The 18,654-nt window shown below is 46.1% G+C and overlaps 2 protein-coding genes and 1 pseudogene across 6 annotated transcripts in view; 1 reads left to right on the top strand and 2 right to left on the bottom strand.

Annotated features, from left to right (window-relative positions):
• The first annotated feature begins 33 nt into the window (after positions 1–33).
• Positions 34–18,654, top strand: part of DNAJC17 (DnaJ heat shock protein family (Hsp40) member C17) — a 59,654-nt gene continuing 41,033 nt past the window's right edge. The window contains exons 1-5 of one of the 2 annotated variants that reach the window (XM_085895878.1): positions 34–352; positions 1,107–1,176; positions 2,268–2,326; positions 10,772–10,859; positions 11,349–11,425. In XM_085895878.1, the coding sequence (XP_085752004.1) occupies positions 269–352; positions 1,107–1,176; positions 2,268–2,326; positions 10,772–10,859; positions 11,349–11,425 (378 nt within the window). In that variant the 5' untranslated portion in view covers positions 34–268. The remainder of the gene's footprint in view (positions 353–1,106; positions 1,177–2,267; positions 2,327–10,771; positions 10,860–11,348; positions 11,426–18,654) is intronic. The other variant, XM_085895877.1, reaches the window with a different exon arrangement.
• The window catches only part of LOC147020494 (F-box/LRR-repeat protein 4-like), a 49,337-nt gene continuing 35,123 nt past the window's right edge, over positions 4,441–18,654 (bottom strand). For 2 of the 4 annotated variants that reach the window (XR_015061858.1, XR_015061856.1), the window contains 3 exons: positions 8,952–9,097; positions 8,167–8,275; positions 4,441–6,694 (listed from right to left, as the gene is read on the bottom strand). The gene's annotated coding sequence lies outside the window, so the exon portion shown is untranslated. Of the gene's footprint in view, positions 6,695–8,166; positions 8,276–8,951; positions 9,098–16,766; positions 16,982–18,654 lie in introns of those variants that run through there. The other 2 variants (XR_015061859.1, XR_015061860.1) reach the window with 2 other exon arrangements.
• On the bottom strand, positions 11,546–18,481 carry LOC147020496 (uncharacterized; annotated as a pseudogene).

The following is an 18,654-nucleotide window of genomic DNA, read 5'->3' as shown; positions in this document are numbered from 1 at the left end:
TATATTCCTAGCTCCACTGGCAATCTCCTTTTTGTCTTCACTTTTAACGTCCGTCGTGAAGTCTGAAGCGAAAATGCGTGACGGTTTTGATATCGCAACGAGTGTGAAGCAACAACACTGTCCTGCACCGCGGATATCGCAACGCTTCCTCGGAGTTGGTGCCTGTATTACGGCGTGACGTCAGGCGGTCTTGTCCAAGGCACGTAACGAACGTGCATCGTGACGCGCATGTAACGAAACGAGTGTGTTCGACAAACGTGTTGGAAAAATGGGGACGAAGGAAGCAAAAGAAATCCTGAATCAGGATTTGTACGCGTTGCTTGGCATTGACGAGCAGGCGACGGCTAAACAGGTACAGTGCGGTACAGTGCGTACGATCACACGCAATCTGTGGCACACAGGCGCGGCCACAATGTCTTGTCACCCCCCCCTGTGGTAAATATCGTGGCATTGCCTTGTTATCACAGCCGGCAACACTCAAGGCTTCTCTACAAGTTGCACCACACACGTGACACGTTCACAGTACTCCTTCACTTGATGACAAATTTTACATCATCATCTGACAACACACGAGCCTGAAGTGTCAAGTGCTTGTTGTAGGTCATCAGCGGTTTCGTGACGATGTTGCGCAACAACCTCTTTAACGATGTCCCGTGAAGGGAATGATCACAGGTCGACGGGTCTGGGCTTTGAGGTGGCCAGTCAAGTGGTAACCCCGGCACTGACGACGATCCGAGCTGTTCATTGGTGTACCCGTATCGCCCCGTGGTGACGTCACTCGATCTGATTTAAAAAAAGAGAACTACTGAACACACTGCACACCAAAGGCAATGTGTCCGTTTTTTAGCAAGAGGTGACAAGACATTGTGGCCGCCCCACCCTGTAGATTGAAAACACAAGGTCGTAGATCGTAGAATATCTTTGATTTCCTGACTGTGTGTTCGGACCACCACTCAAAACGTAGGAGTGCTGTTCGCATTGTGGTTGTAAGATGTTGCGTACAATGTGAATGGTTAATTAACCGGTTCGCTCTCCCACATGACGTGTTATCCTGGTGAAGTCTGTGAGGTATTTAACAAGCGTGTCTGTGGTCGTTGATGCTTCAGGTGAAGACAGCGTACCGACAGAGAGCACTGAAGTGTCACCCTGACAAGAACCCTGACAATGCAAGGGCAGGTGAGAACCACCGGAACTCCGAGCATGAGCGCATGCATACTGCGCGTGCCCCTTACTTGCTGCACATGCCCCACCCTCACATGCTACACATCTCCCCCTTCACCAGTGTGCTGCACATGCCCCCTGCGTGTTGCACACTGCACATACAATGCAATATTGGTTAATGCCTGTTCCTGGATCTGAAACCCATCCGTGCAGTAGGTACCCAACTATGACACGAGACACCATTTAAGTGGTTAGATGATTGTGGTGTCTTGATGCCCCCACGTTGTTTTGTTACCTCCTCCACGGAAGGTGGAAGGAGGTCATGTTTTCACCCCTTTCTGTTGGGTCGCCGAAATAGGTGACCCTTATTGTCAGTAATTCTGTCTGTTTGTTTGGATGTTTGTTCGTTTGTCATCAGCATAATTAGTAGTAAACGTGGGTGGATTTTGACCAAACTCGGGTGGTAGGTACATCTTGTGACCTCGTGTTTTGGAAATTGTGATGGTTGCTAGGGACGCTTTGGTTCCCTAGCAACAACCGAAAAACCTTCAAAATCGGTACCGTTCACGCGAAATCAATTCCGAAAGCCATTATCCTAGGGTTATGAAATTTGGCACGAATGATCTACAGGTGATGCTCTATCAGTACAATTCAGGTTTTTGTGATATATGGAATACTTTACCCGCAGCGCCCCCTACAATTAGAGTATGCACGAAAATTGGCAAATTGAAGGCCCCCTAGCGACCAGGTGAGTGAATCGATACGAATGAAACTTTGCAGGTTCATGGTACTCAAAGAGTACTACAACTTTACCTCAGGGCATATTGACTTTCGCTTAGGTCAGGGGTCAAAGGTCAATTAGTGCAAAAATCGATAATATGTGAGAGCTGGAGGTGCCTTCGCGCCAAAGGCCCAAAAACGAGACAAAACACGATCTTTCAAAAATGTATTGGGCCAAATATGTTCTCGTGGATCAGGCATTGCGTGGTGGAGGTATGCGCTCTACCGAGTGCCCTTATGGTTTGTTTCTTTGTTTGTTTGTTTTTGCAAGTCATGTACCCGATGGAAGCCAAATACAATACCATGATTGTTTTTGCCGTCCACAGCTGAACTGTTCCATGAACTCTCCCAGGCCCTGGAAGTGCTTACAGATGCTGCGGCAAGGGTGAGCTTCTCACAAAACGATATATACCTTTGTGTGCTTTAGTTACCTCACCAATGTTACGATTGTTAACAGTCTGTGTGCTTGCTATGGATTAAAGTTTTTAATTTGCTTTTATCTGATGTTGTGATTTGGTGTTTGATCTCTTCATTATTTGTACTGCCAAAGATCGAACATTGAAACACAGCGAGATTAAAATGTTCATGAATGTGAAGCTTGTTAATGATGATCTTTCATTGTTATTTATCTCTGACAGTGTCTGAGGCTCATTGAGGAGCTTGTACATATCATCTGTAGAACAAGGACAAAATTAAAGGATAGACAAATCGGCAATGTGTGGGATCCAAACCTGAGATCCAAGCATCATGAGCTACATGCCCAGATGGGAGCGTCAAACAAACAACCCACATTGATGAAAGGCACTGTGAATGTACACTGGAGATTCATGATTTTCCTTAGTGAAGAAGTCTGTTGCGGTTTCTTATTCATATTATTATTATTATTATTATTCATACTATACAGTCAGTACTTAGCGACTGGTCGCATCATTTCTGGGTGTGCAGCTCTGCTGTGATTCATTCATTTCCCCAAGGTAGAGTAGAGCATGCTTTTCAAAATTGGCCAAGGTACCAGAAGCGAATCTTTGTCAGATGGCATAGCTTAACTTCCCCTCCGATGCATTGCATACTCTTTGATGCGACGCTGCCTGCGAAAGCAACAGGATGACATTTTATAGTCGGAGCCAAGAATCGAAGCCAGACTTTCCAGCTCAAAGGCAAGTCTGAGTTACCTGTCAGGATATTGCATGGTTCATATCAAAATAAAAACTGATCTAAAGTGAAAACGAAACGTCGTGAATGGACATAGTCAAAGTACATTGTGAATAAGCATTCTCCGAATGCCTTAGCTTCTCCATAAGATGCAAATAGGTTGTTGAAATGTTCGGCAATTTAGTAAATCATGACTTAATACGCGACTTTCAAAATGACATGTGCAGAAACCCCAGGAAACTTGTGCGGTTGGGGTGAAAGAAAGTACGTGTATCGTGTGTCAGGGATAATGATTGTTACCTGAAATAGCTCACAAAGCTCTAAAAGAAGTAAAAAAAAATACTTGGAAAAGTACCTGAGAGAAAGGGCTGTGCTTCTGCACATGCCCTTCTTCTTGCCGAATGGGGCAGCCGTTCGTACTGTAAACTCCCAACCATGTGGGCCGCAACAAGGCCTGAGTGGACGGGCGTGTGCTACACAAACCCTGACGGATCTCTACCAGCGAATGGACTGTGTATCTGGATTTGGTGCTACTGAACGCCGATGGGAAGGAACTACGTTGGGCTTGTCCATGTTCAGGAGAGAATGAGATATATATATATATATATATTATATATATATATGTCCACGTTCACTGCTAGCTTGTACTTAAAGGAAATGTTATGAATCAGACACCTCTCATCCATGGATATTTCTCGTATTTCTATATTTCCGTGAGTCTGATTTGCATTCAGAAACACAACAATTTGGTTAATCATCTTGAAATTGCCACTCTTTCGGTGAAATGATGAAAATTATGTTTAAAAGATTATTTGAATCGCAGATTTCGCGATAGTAACGGCAGGTTAAAAGTGCCCGGCGAGCAGAACTAAGTCACTGAAAACACACACAGCACATGTGCAAGAGGCCTCAATTAGCATTCGTACATAATTTCGAAAAAGTGATATCGGACAATGAATGTGGACGTGTCCTACTCCATCTTGAAACTTTCCACTTGCAATAACGTACCTGTGGTTAAAGGAGGACTTTGAAGCAAGAATTGTCTTTTTTTTGGTCATTTCTGTGGTTGCTCAGTTGGTGCTTTGGTGAGACTTTCCCATGGAGGTTTCTTGACGAGCCTGCACATGTATCGAGTCTTACCGTTAAAACGTCATATTTATTTCCGATCTTCTCTCAGGTGTTGGGCATTCTTAAAGGCCACTGTGCACTGTGATTGGCCGTGTTGTTTGGATACGCAGTTGTCGGGTGCCGATCCTTCATCCGAGGTTAGAGTGCCCAACATCTGAGAGAAACGCTCTGTGATGGCCTTTCAATCCCGGCCAAGAATTGAGGTGAGTCCAAGAGGAGTTCTTGAAAATACGGTTTATTCAGAAAGAGCACACGCATGCGGAATGTGGCGCAACGACTCCAACCAACAGCGGTGAGACTCCGAACCACACTGAAAGTTCACACTACAAAACTCTCACATATACAATCTATCTCTAGGTGGAGCAAAAGAAAGAGCTGGGTGTGGACTAAAACAAATGTGCCAATGGACTCCTCCCCCCCTCCCTAAGGGCCCAAGAGGCGGTAAACCTCACATCTTGCAACATAGCAACTTTCCCAAAACAATTCTCCCCCCTCCTACACTAGACTGCTAATCATCACTGGCACATGTTGACTAAGAGAAGCAAAAGCCCTTGAAGCTCCCAGAGCTGGAATGCTGTGAACACAAACAAAGCAGAAACAGCACGCCCAAGGACATGCTTCGAGTTAGCTTCAAAGTAATGAGGAAAAACCATCAAGGCTTGTTAAAATGCATTTCCAAGTAGCAAAGAGTTTAGTTTGAATCCTGACAACTAGCTAATGTAGATACTGGCTATGGATTAAATGTTTAAATATGGATCTAATGTAGCCATTTAATAATCACACCTGACATTCCCTCCTTGGTCACATTTGACCATATTCTGCCATACCCCAGACTCACCAACCGAGTGGACCCCCATTTGGTTCCTGCAGCGGCTACTCCTAGGCCCCCGCTCCTGCCAGACGGGATTTGCGAATGCCGTGGACAGCTACTAACATTTACCAAATAATAAGTCCCTGACTGCTGGTGGCCCAGGTTAGCATTTAGCTTTATCCATCTCACTGCCACATGTATCTCATCAAACTATATTACATGAATTTTCATTTTCAAAGTATTGTTTAGGTAATTCCACAAAATACTAACTGCAAATAATGATTCTACATAAGCACTAACTGCAATACTATCATTTAGGTAATTCTACATAAGCAAACAGCAATGTGAACACTCAAGGCACGGGTGTAAGCTCCTCCAACGTAGGAGTCGCATCTTGTGCTGGAAGACAAAAAAGAAAAACGCGCACTCTCTCCTGGGTTAGTCATCCGTTCTTATGTGGAGGAGCTGTTGGAAACCTGGTTCCGGTTCCACGGAGTCAATTTGAGATTCTGTACGGAGACCCTGGGTGTCTCCCCCTCTTTTATGGGCCGAATCGTCTTCCTCCGTGAGTTCGCTATTAATTATTATAATGGCCTGGGTGAGGGATGAAGCTGCGCAACACTTCTTCACACAAATGGTGATGAGAATCTTGATCAAAATCACTCCAAAAATTATTACCACGACGATTAGAAGTGCTGACCCTATCACACACAGTAACCAGCCTCCCCAGCCGTGGAATATGGATCTCCACCATGCGTAACCCTCCTCGCGTTCCACTCGCGCGTTAGTGAGAGCTTCTACCACCTTTTTCATTCGGTTCACCGCACGGTTCGTTATGTCCGCAGGATCCGGAATCCAGACGCAACATTCTCCTTCTACTGCTCTCTTGTGGCGACGGGCCAGTAGACCCTTCTCCACGTCCGGACTCTGTGAGTTCGGTCTGGCCTTAACGTTTTCGTCGTCCTCGCCGCGGAGTGTCAGGTGTGCGCGGGGTTCTGTGTTTTGCCCGCCCTCGTCGCTCCGTGTCAGGTGTGTGCGGGGGTCTGTGTTCTGCCTCAGCTGTCTGCTGCCTAGTTGTAACCCCACGCAACACACTAGTAGTCCCAAACTCAGAAGATACATGGTGATCCACCGGAGCCAGGGGCGTTACCTCTGGGGTAGCTGTTACTTCCCTTTCGGTTTCCTCCGGCTCTCCCAAACCAATCTGTACAGGCTCGACGCCCACTGAGGTTCCTGGGGCAGGTCCGCCCGTACCGGGTCTGCTTCCACCGTTGCCGGTGCAACTTCCGTCGCCGCTGGTGTGACTTCGGCGAAAACGTGCGGAGGATGTAGTGTCAGGTCCTCCAACTCGTCGTCCTCCTCGCTATCTCTGAGGAAGGCTGAGTCTGAAACGGGTGGGTCAACTTCTCCTGGGGGATCGGCTTCTCCTACCTCCTGGGTGTCCGTTGCCGCTTCGTGTGCTATTTCACAGTGCGAGTGGTGTATCCATGCACTCTTACCTCCCACTTTGACGGTGGAGGGCGTGGTCAAAAGTACAGTATAAGGTCCCGTCCACTTGGGTTGCAGGGCGTTTTTCTGCAGGAACTCTTTCACCCAAACCCGATCGGTGGGTTGAAAATCATGCGACGGGCCTCCAGCGGGTATCGGTAGCGCTTCTTGCACCTGTGAGTGAAAAGTCCAGATGGAAGCAGTTAGCGCCTTACAATAATTCATCATTCCATCAGTCATGCAAGACAAGTCCCAATCCTCCATATCCGGTGGCGCAGAGGATGGTAGTTGCATAGGACGCCCCGTTACTATTTCATGGGGAGAAAGGCCTCTGGTTGCGTTGTTTGTGGCCCGCATTCTCATAAGCGCAACCAGAAGCGCATCTAGCCAGGGCAATTGCCGACTTTCGCAAACCTTGACAAGGGCCCGTTTCAGGGTTTGGTTCTCTCTTTCCACAGCCCCCGCCGACTGCGGATGGTATGGGCAATGTTGTTTCTGTTTGATGCCCAATGCCTCGGCCACCTTCGCCATCACCTTTGCCGTGAAGGACCCTCCTTGGTCCGATGATAACAGTGTTGGAATCCCAAATCGTGGGATCACCTCGCGTACGAGCAGCTTAGCTACTGTTTTGGCTTCCTGGTTGGCGGTGGCGAAAGCTTCCACCCATTTTGAGAACATATCCACGATTACCAACACATATTTGTGGTGCTTATATGCCGGCATTTTTACAAAATGTTGAAATGGTCCAGACGGGGATGGGTGTGCTCCCCGTTTCTTAGCGGCATGCTTCCTATTATGTTTACCACAGGTCGCACATTTGCTAACCATCTCTGCCACCGCTTTCGCCACACCTGGAGCATTCCAGGTTTGGCAAATAATTTTCGACACTCCTTTTGCGCCCATGTGGCCCTGCGCATACTGCAGTTAGGACTAGCCACGGCAACAATTTCTGTGGCGCGAAGGGTCTACTCTGTTCATCCACCCATACTCCATGTGTGTTCTGCTGTGCACCCTCCTTCACCCTCCATGATTCCTGTTCTTCCATAGTTGCGGAGGCTTGCAAGTCTTTTAGTTGTTCCTGAGTTTGCGGACCATTCACTATTTGTTCTACATAAATGTCGGTTGACGTTTGCGGATTCGCTTCTTCCTCATCGAGCACTGCTTTCACCGCCAAATCTGCTCTATGCTTCATTAGTTCGCACTCTCCGGCAGGTAGTTCCACCTCCACCGCCGCTCTTTCCTTCCCAATCCATAAGTTGGTTGTCAGCAGAGAGTGTATGGCAGTGTAATCTCTACGCACCTTGTCCGAGTATTCATAATCCTGTCCTGTTTCGTTATAATAGACAGTACAGTGCAAGGCCAATTCCACTCCTTCCAGATCGATGTTGTTGCTAAGGCCTAAGTCACATTTGCTCTACGGCGAGGATACGGCGGCCGTACGCCCTCTGAATTGACAGAAACATGCGGCGGCCGCAGAGTTTCTTAGGTGGCCTCAGGGTGGTCCTACGTCGTTTGGCTATCTTTTACAGGCCGTAGGGTCGCAGTGGAATTATAACGCGGAGTTATAACTTTTTTCATTTCTACGTTTGCCGTAGCAATTCGACAAGCCGAAACAAAAGAACTGGTAAAAAAAACCCACTCCTTACCGTCTGTCTGGCCGCACGTTCGCCTTCGGGCCCCCCTGCGGCCCCTCTGCAGTCGCCTTGTGGGCACCTTGCGTCTGCCTTGAAAATTCTATCGCGCCGCAGGAACGCCCTAAGGTCACCGTGCGACATCAAATCAAAGACCGTACGGCACCCCCACATTTTCGGTCTCCACAATTTATAAATACACCGTGCGGCTACCCGAAAAATAAAAACATATGTGACTGCTACATTGTGTGCCGTGGAAATACTGCGGCCGCCGTATAATTGCTCGTGGCCGTAGATTTTGGAGACCCCATGGCCGCCGTGGAAAATGTGACTTAGGCCTAAGCAACCATTCCTTTACATCCCGTAGTCCTTTCACACTTTCCAAATCCCGACTCAGTTGGTCTCTGCCCACCTGAGACACAATCCTCAACCAATAGATTACCGGTCCGAGCTCGGTCATCATGAGGGTCATCACCTCATCTTGTGATCCTAGCGGGGCATCCATAAAAACCCCGTCTTCTCTACATGTTATAGTACACCCCATTCTGCACAACAAATCTCTTCCTAACAGATTCATTGGAGTGTGTCGGGCTACCAAAAATGCATGCTCTCCCTTCAAGGGACCTACTTCAATTCGTAATTTATCCAAAATCGGGATAGCTTCCTTCCGTCCCGAAACCCTCACCGAATCGCCTGAGAGCGGCAGGTTCCTTATATCTCCTTGTTTTAGTGTCGACCGTGTGGCCCCTGTATCTACTAGAAATGTTACCTGAGGTGCCCGACGTGTGCGCATCACGTACCTTTTAGCTGAGACCCTTGTGAGTGCTGTACACCAAGCGGAGCCCCTCTGGTTCGCAGCGTCAGAAGCCGTTGGATACCATCCTCATCGCCAACTGTGAAGACCTTTCAATCCCGGCCAAGAATCGTGGTGAGTCCAAGAGGAGTTCTAGAATATACGGTTTATTCAGAAAGGGCACACGCATGCGGAATGTGGCGCAACGACTCCAACCAACAGCGGTGAGACTCCGAACCACACTGAAAGTTCACACTACAAAACTCTCACATATACAATCTATCTCTAGGTGGAGCAAAAGAAAGAGCTGGGAGTGGACTAAGAAACATATGTGCCAGTGGGCTCCTTCCCCCCTCCCAAGGGGCCCTCGAGGCGGTAAACCTCACATCTTGCAACATAGCAACTTTCCCAAAGCAATTCTCCCCCCTCCTACACTTGACTGCTAATCATCACTGGCACATGTTGACTCAGAGAAGCAAAAGCCCTTGAAGCTCCCAGAGCTGGAATGCTGTAAACACAAACAAAGTAGAAACAGCGCGCCCAAGGACATGCTTCGAGTTAGCTTCAAAGTAATGAGGAAAAAACCATGAAGGCTTGTTAAAATGCATTTCCAAGTAGCAAAGAGTTTGGTTTGAATCCTGACAACTAGCTAATGTAGATACTGGCTTTGGATTAAATGTTTAAATATGGATCTAACGTGGCCATTTAATAATCACACCTGACACTCTCAACTGCACATCATGGAAAAAAGTGCCATTTGATTTGGCCTGTTTTATTTTCCCATCTGAACCCCAAACTCATGATGCTGGGAATGCATGTTAAAATCCTCATGTGTACGATGTGTATTTGTCTGTTGTCTACTTATTACTGAGTACTTCATGTAAAAGTAGCCTAATGTCAACTAATATGTCCTCGCATGTGAGCTGTCTAGCCTGGGTTCGAATCTTGAGCCAGCTATAAACTGTCATCCTGGTGTTTTACATGCAGGCCATGAACGTGTGGACCATCTCTCAGATGGACGTGAAATTGGCCAAACCGTTTGCCAGCGTTGGAGGACGTTTAAGATCCCACGAAGATTCGGCGAGTTCTCGCCCCACCCAAAACAAATTACAAATACCTGCTCTAACCTACAGGGGGCACTGCATCAGTGACACATTCATGCTCCCAACCAATGACAGAAAGCTACAACCACATTCTGCACATGAAAGAAAAAGAACTAATGTCCTTTTCCTGCACGTGATTTACGTACCAGCTCAGTTATATGCCTTTGATTAATGTAATCATAAAAATAATAATAATAAATTTGCTCAAGTGAGGCAGTCATGTGATGTGACCGATTGAATGATGGCGCATTCTGCGATCGAAGACACCGTTGCTGCCATCTCTAAAAGCCATCAGTTGTGGGACTTGTACTATATGATGCTTTGGCATTGATCTCAAAATGTAAATGGATTAATTAATCTGGATCCAATAAATGGAGATTCTGACAGAAATAGAGAGGCCAAGGCTAAAACGTTCTCAGAGGGTTCCGGTGCCCAGTCGGGATCTATCGAGTGTGTAAATAAATCGATTTGACATTCACCTTCATCCTAGCATCTACAAACTCAACTAGTTAGGTGGCTTTCGGTATTTTTAAAGACTATTTGCTAATTACTCATCAAATCGTTCTTTGAAGGCTGATGTTCTTTATTGGTGATTTTCTTTGAAGTCGTAATTCTGGTGTTACAGTTGTTTCTGTTTGATGGCATCGAGAGACTGACATTGTGGTAATGCAAACCATGTCCAGGCATCGTTTCTTCTTGAGCAATTGTGTTTCTGGCTGAGCAGGCTGCGTATGATAAGGTGCGGAAGGCAAAGAAACTCGCTGCAGAACGTACGCTCAAGCTCGATGACCGGCGGAAAAAATCACGACTCGGTGAGAATCAGGATGCGTACTTATGACAATGTTCTTGATAGCGAAGTGCAATTTTCCCTTTAATCTCCCTCTTTATGCTTGTATTGATCATTCGTTTTATCCCTTTTGTTTGTTTTTCTCCATTTTCTTGTTTTATTTTTATGGATTTTTTTTGTTTTTAATGAAAATAAATGGCAGCTCGGTGTTAAATTGGCCTTGCCACCATGGTGCCGATGGAGATAGTGGAATGGTTTGTTTAACGTTGTCTAGCGAGGAGCAGTTTGTGCCGTTAACGATGCACTTCTATGACATGCGCCGAGTTGTAACCGGGCCGCTGCTTATCCGTAAAAGTCTCTCTTTTCTCACAAATGAATTGCTGGACATTTCATTCGTTGTGCTAAGTGTATGCACTCCGTTCGTATCCCTCGTAAGAACACAGATATAACGTGACGTATCGAGTTTTAAATCCGTTACGACTGCATTCATGTTTCTGTGCCGTTTATTTTCCAGAACTTGAAGCTCGGGAGCGTGCTGCCGAGGCCGAGACGGAACAGGCAGTAACTGCCACGCGTCGCCTGGAGGAAGAAGTGAGTTTTTTTTTCTCTCTTACCATGTATTTCGGCAGGTGCAAAAGGAGCAAATGTAGCTGCTTTACAGGTGTTATGTATTGGGAATCTGTGTTTCTATCTTTGTTGGTTTGTAAAGGCTCAAACTTTTTCCACCTGCACGAAGAGATGCGTCAGTCGGGCTTTTACATGTTGTACGGTGGTATGACGTAATATCATAGAAGAAATAACGAAAATAAATTACGTTTTGAAAGTAGTTATTGGAATTCTTCTGCGGTTTTATTTTATTACAACTATTTAAAAATTCAATTCCCATCTGAAAAAGTCTCTTGAATCACATCAAAGGTAAAACCTACGCAGCCACGTTTCTACTGCTATCCCACGTACGTCGGAGGTACGTGCGTGGGATAGCAGTGGAAACGGTACGGGGGAAAAGGTACGTGGGATAGCAGTGGAAACGTGGCTGCGTAGGTTTTACCTTCAATGTGATTGAAGAGACTTTTTCAGATGGGAATTGAATTTGCAGGCCATTTAGAAAGGTCAAAAGGTTATTTATCACAGAAACCATATTCATCGCAGCGACCTCTTCATCCTCGTACATTGTATACCGATGCGACTTCACTGTACGTAATATATGAGTAAAATAGATCTAAAAACATTTTTATTACTTAAAACAATACTATACAACAACAAGTATTTTAAGGCCATTTTCCCTGCTAAAGTGAGGGTTAGCCTTTAAAACATAACTATGTTTTCAAGAAATGTTTACCAATGTGTAGAGTCCCAGGAGAATGACAGAACAAAGACGAGCAGTTTGAATTGTTAAGGAAATTGAAAAGTACAACTTTCAGTTGGAGAAAAAAATCAATGCTGGTGTTATCTTTCCAGGAGAGCATTATCATTATTATTTCTCGTGGGCACCCCTGCCCTCCGGGTGGGATTACCCTTCTTAACCCACCCTAGGTGGGTAATATGCTGCGACATTCTTGGAAATACACTTTATACTTTGTCATTTTTGAAGGAAATTCTATTGGTTCACGAGTCAGTAAGTGACCACTATATTCGTTATGGGTGTCTGTCTGTCTGTCTGTCCCGAGCATAGCTCCGTGGGTTTTGATCCGATCCTGATAAAATTTGGGTGGGAGGTTTATATCATGATCTCGTTGTGTTTTCCTGAGAATGGGCATGGTGCGCCCATTATGGGCGGAACCACGCCCAAAAAACATGTTTTTAGGGGGTAGCCGATTTCAAGTTACATCTTCTCCGAGGGGGTTTGTCGAATCTGGCAGGGTTTCGGTATTTGGTTAGCCCAATGGCACCTGCATAGCCCCATGGAGCTCGATTTTTTTTTTTTTTTTTTTTTCATTTTCGTCACAAGGTCACGAACTTAGAAAATTGCAAATTTTGACAAAATCATACGACCGCCCAAACTTTGAGAGCTCGGATGACAATATTTTTTATGCATAATCTTGAGGTCATTCCCCACCTAAAGTCTTGAAACCATTTTGCTCTATCTCGAACACCTTGCCCGTGGCGCCGCCTTCAAGTTTGTTTTTACGCTGATTTCATCAAAGTATGGATAATCCGAGGAGTGTGAAATTCCATATAGCCTATATGATGTTATATTGTTCCTGGAATGTTCCAGAGGAAGTTTTGCACCAAAGGTCATAATCCTTAACCTTTGACCTTTAAAGTTCACAAAGGTCAAATTTTCAAAGTTGTGGGAATCGAACTGGGTTTTCGACCTTCTTCGACGAACAAACTCCAATAAGCTATAGCACGTATCCTGTTTCCTTATTTTAATGTCCACAACATTGTTTTGTGACCTTTAAAGGTTATGCAAAGGTCAAATTTTGAAAGTTGTTGAATGAAACCGGGTTTTCGACATTTTGCAGCAAATAACCTGTCACTCGTACCACATCATGTTGATCATTTTTGTAACTTGGTCAAACATTATCACATTGTCTCGTCCTTGACTTCTGAAACAATCTACATCGTCAAATACTGCTCGTGAACCATTGCCATCTCCAGACTTGTTGATCACAAATTTATCATACTCCATATCATGAGGAAGATTATTTGTTATACTGGATACCACCAAAGGTGGCACTATTTCCACAACATTTCAATTTTGGAATTTCGGTGACACACACGTTTGTTCCATTATTGTAAAGATTATTATAACTGTATTATTATTATTCCCGCGCTTTCGAAGAAAAGCGGGAATATTGTGATTGTCTCCGCCGTCCGTCCGTATGTCTGCCTGTCTTACCCTGTAACTCCTCCTACACCGTTTGAAATAGGAACTTGAAACTTTGGGACATAGTAGATATATGTATGAGGAAGTGCACAACACTTTTGGATTTTTGATATGACCCCTGGGGGCCGGGCCAGAGGGGTTGGGGTCATGGGGGTCGATTTAAAAAAAAATAGTATCCGTTGAAGACAAAGTCTTTGCTATCCCCCGCCATAGTAAATGAGAACAAGTAGCAAAAGGCACCAGTTCAATTTATTCTTGATGCGTGTACCAAATTTCATAAAGAAATAGTTAATAGCTTTGCAAGTATGCTCTGGAAACAAAGGTTAACCTCAATTATTTCTTAATACCCAACTTGTTTCCATGGAAAGTGACAAATTTTTTGGGGGGGAAATCTCAAAATATCAAAAGGCACCAGTTCACCACTTGCTTGATATGTGTACCAAATTTCGTAAATATATCTTGAGGGGATTTGTAGTTAAGCTCTGGAAACGAAATGTGACGGACGGACGGACGTACGGACGGCCGGAACCCATTTCTATATCCCCCGCCAACTTCGTTGGTTGGCAGGGGATAAAAAAACCCTTCGCCGTCCCCTCGTCCTCTCTTCCTCCTCTATCAACCCTCGCCCTCCCCTCCTCCCCCCTCCCTCCTCTTCTCCCCCATGCCTCCTCTCTCTACCCCTCCCTCCTCTTTTCCCCCCTCCCTGCTCTCTTCTCTTCTCCCCCTCCCTCCTCTTCTCCCCCATGCCTCCTCTCTCTACCTCCTCCCTCCTCTTCTCCCCCATGTCTCCTCTTCTCCCCCTCCCCCTCTTCTCCCCTCCCTCCTCTTCTCCCCCTCCCTCCTCTTCTCCCCCCTCCCTCCTCTTCTCCCCCTCCCTCCTCTTCTCCCCCTCCCTCCTCTTCTCCCCCTCCCTCCTCTTCTCCCCCCTCCCTCCTCTTCTCCCCCCTCCCTCCTCTTCTCCCCCTCCCTCCTCTTCTCCCCCTCCCTCCTCTTCTCCCCCCTCCCTCCTCTTCTCCCCCTCCCTCCTCTTATCCCCCCTCCCTCCTCTTATCCCCCTCCCTCCTCTTATTCCCCCTCCCTCCTCTTATTCCCCCTCCCTCCTCTTATTCCCCCTCCCTCCTCTTATTCCCCCTCCCTCCTCTTATTCCCCCTCCCTCCTCTTATTCCCCCTCCCTCCTCTTATTCCCCCTCCCTCCTCTTATCCCCCTCCCTCCTCTTATCCCCCCTCCCTCCTCTTATCCCCCTCCCTCCTCTTATCCCCCTCCCTCCTCTTATCCCCCTCCCTCCTCTTATCCCCCTCCCTCCTCTTATCCCCCTCCCTCCTCTTATCCCCCCTCCATCCTCTTATCCCCTCCCTCCTCTTCTCCCCCTCCCTCCTCTTCTCCCCCCTCCCTCCTCTTCTCTCCCCCTCCCTCCTCTTCTCTCCCCCCTCCCTCCTCTTCTCTCCCCCCTCCCTCCTCTTCTCTCCCCCCTCCCTCCTCTTCTCTCCCCCCTCCCTCCTCTTCTCTCCCCCTCCCTCCTCTTCTCTCCCCCTCCCTCCTCTTCTCTCCCCCATGTCTCCTCTCCTCCCCCATGTCTCCTCTCCTCCCCCATGTCTCCTCTCTCTACCCCCTCCCTCCTCTTCTCCCCTCACGCTCCCTCCTCTATCCCCCATTTCTCCCCCACTTAGTGTTTTTCTCAGAAAACAACGGGTTGTATTTGCTTGGACATAAATATCATGAGTAATGATGGATGAAGAAGATGATGTGAGCTGACTTACGAGCAGTAGTGTGGTAGATAGTAGAAAAATCGGGCTAATTATGATACAAGCATCAAATTTGGCATTTCTGTTCTGCAGGGCTTTCTGATTAAATCAGCCTGATTGGCCATTTGAAAATCCAAATTTTGAAAAAAAAAAAAAAAAATTGAAGTCACAGCTGGCTGAAATTATTGAAGCGCAAGTGAACATCCCAGACAGAGAACCAAGGGGAGATGCAGTCATCATTGATGGTTCAGCACTTATCGATGCCCTACCTCCATGCACTTCAAAGATATTTGATGACTATGCTAAAGAAGACATCATCCCAAAGGTGGAATCCTATGGTGCCAGGTACGAGAGGGTGGACGTAGTGTTTGATGTGTACAAGAAGTCAAGTCTGAAGTCCGAGGCTAGGTCGAAAAGGGGGCAAGGAATCAGAATAAGAGTGACAGGAACCAGTAAGACCCCAAGTAACTGGAGAAGCTTTCTTCGAGATGACAGCAACAAGACTGAGCTGTTTCACTTCCTTGCGGAAAAGATGTGTGAAGCACAGACGACAAGCACAGTCATTGTCACAAAAGGAGAAGATGCCATTAGCAACACGAGGAAGTCACTGGATACTGTGTCTCCATGTTGTCATGAAGAAGCTGACACTCGAATATTTGTACACGCCAGGGATGCAACGACGGATGGTAGCAAGTCCATTATCATTAAGGCTAATGACACGGACGTACTGGTCATAGCAATATCTGTACTGCCATCCTTACAGGAACTAGGTCTTGAGAACATGTGGATTGCCTTTGGCCAAGGAGCCAATGCGTGATGGATTCCAGTCCATGTGGTAGTTTCTGCAATAGGGCCTGAGAAAGCTGGAGGGATCCCATACTTCCATGCGTTCACTGGATGTGACGTCGTGTCTGTCTTCCGCGGTAAAGGGAAGAAAACTGCATGGCAGACTTGGAACGTCTTTGATGATGTTTCTGAAACATTCACAAATCTCAGTCAGCATCCGACATTGATTCGTGATCTTGACTTTTTTGAAGTTTTTTTGTTTTTTTTCAAATTTTTCAAAATTTGGATTTTCAAATGGCCAATCAGGCTGATTTGATTAGAATCCCCTGGAGAACAAATGTGCCAAATTTGATGCTTGTCTCATCATTTGCACGATTCCTCTCAAAAATTGCTCTTATCTGCCCCACTACAGACGCAAGATAACCTCGCGTTAATGATGGCGTGAATGGAGCAGAAGGTTCATGAAGAACAACATGACGTCATTTGATTAAATACATCAGCGAAGTGACTGAGTTATTTGGCGGGAAATCCGATATTTAGATTTCCCGCCCTGAAGAAGCCCCTGCACTTACTGTAACGAACGACGTCACCGCCGTCCTCCAATTGGGTTCATTGTGTATTGAGAAGGAAAACCGAGGGAATGGTCAACGACCTGGAAGGTTCGGGTGAAGGGAGCAAAGTCTCGCACGCTTTCAGGCCTCCTGTATCAAGGCCGACGATCTTTTCCACCAAACTCCGTGACCAGGAACGAGCGCTGAGAAGGCCGTTGCCGTTGACTCCGCCCCTCACGTACGGAAATGGCGGCTTGATCCGTTCAGATGACGTCATCACGTTCTCAAGTGGTATCGCTCAAAAACCGTCTTTAATTTAATCACAGCACATTTTACTCGTTAAATGCTTTCCGAGATCTACGAAAATCTACATTGGCCACACTTCCCGTGTTAAATCGGTGTTGTGATAATATTTGCAAACAAATACTGTCTCATAATTCTGAAAACAATGAACATCGCAGGTACAGGTGTCTCGTGTCTCGCCGCTTCTGGCCTCCCAGGAAGAATACATTGTTTGAGAGAGAAAATTTTGGTGTGTGTGTGTTTGTATGTGTATGTGGGTGTATGTATGTGTGAGGTTGTGTGTGTGTACGTATGTGTATGTGTGAGGTTGTGTGTGTGTATGTGTGAGGTTGTGTGTGTGTATGTGTGAGGTTGTGTGTGTGTATGTGTGTGTATGTGTGAGGTTGTGTGTGTACGTGTGTGTGTGTGTGTACGTGTGTGTATGTATGTGTGAGGTTGTGTGTGTGTATGTGTGAGGTTGTGTGTGTGTATGTGTGAGGTTGTGTGAATGTGTGTGTGTGTGTGTGTGTGTACGTGTGTGTATGTATGTGTATGTGTGAGGTTGTGTGTGTGTACGTATGTGTATGTATGTGTATGTGTGAGGTTGTGTGTGTACGTATGTGTATGTATGTGTATGTGTGAGGTTGTGTGTGTGTACGTGTGTGTATGTGTGAGGTTATGTGTATGTGTGTGAGGTTATGTGTGTATATGTGTACGTGTGTGTGAATGTGTATGTGTGAGGTTATGTGTGTATGTTTGTACGTGTGTGTGAATGTGTATGTGTCAGGTTATGTGTGTATGTTTGTACGTGTGTGTGAATGTGTATGTGTGAGGTTATGTGTGTATGTGTGTACGTGTGTGTGAATGTGTATGTGTGAGGTTATGTGTGTATGTGTGTACGTGTGTGTGAATGTGTATGTGTGAGGTTTTGTGTGTGTGTGTGTACGTCTGTGTGTGCGTGTGTGTTTGTATGTGTATGTAGGTGTATGTATGTGTGAGGCTGTGTGTGTGTGTGTGTGGGTACGCGTGTGTATGTGGGCGGTTGTGTGTGTGTACGTATGTGTATGTAGGTGTATGTGTGAGGTTGGGGGTGGGTACGTCTGGGTATGTATGTGTATGTGTGAGGTTGTGTGTGTGTACGTATGTGTATGTATGTGTATGTGTGAGGTTGTGTGTGTGTACGTATGTGTATGTATGTGTATGTGTGAGGTTGTGTGTGTGTACGTGTGTGTATGTGTGAGGTTATGTGTATGTGTGTGAGGTTATGTGTGTATATGTGTACGTGTGTGTGAATGTGTATGTGTGAGGTTTTGTGTGTGTGTACGTGTGTGTATGTGTGAGGTTGTTTGTGTGTACGTATGTGTATGTATGTGTATGTGTGAGGTTGTGTGTGTGTACGTGTGTGTATGTGTGAGGTTATGTGTATGTGTGTGAGGTTATGTGTGTATATGTGTACGTGTGTGTGAATGTGTATGTGTGAGGTTATGTGTGTATGTTTGTACGTGTGTGTGAATGTGTATGTGTGAGGTTATGTGTGTATGTTTGTACGTGTGTGTGAATGTGTATGTGTGAGGTTATGTGTGTATGTGTGTACGTGTGTGTGAATGTGTATGTGTGAGGTTATGTG

The sequence above is a fragment of the Eptatretus burgeri genome, chromosome 9, assembly GCF_056783735.1.
Source record: "Eptatretus burgeri isolate ZD-2024b chromosome 9, Ebu_testis_v1, whole genome shotgun sequence".
NCBI lineage: Eukaryota > Metazoa > Chordata > Myxini > Myxiniformes > Myxinidae > Eptatretus > Eptatretus burgeri.
This window is presented reverse-complemented; position numbering and strand designations above follow the sequence as displayed.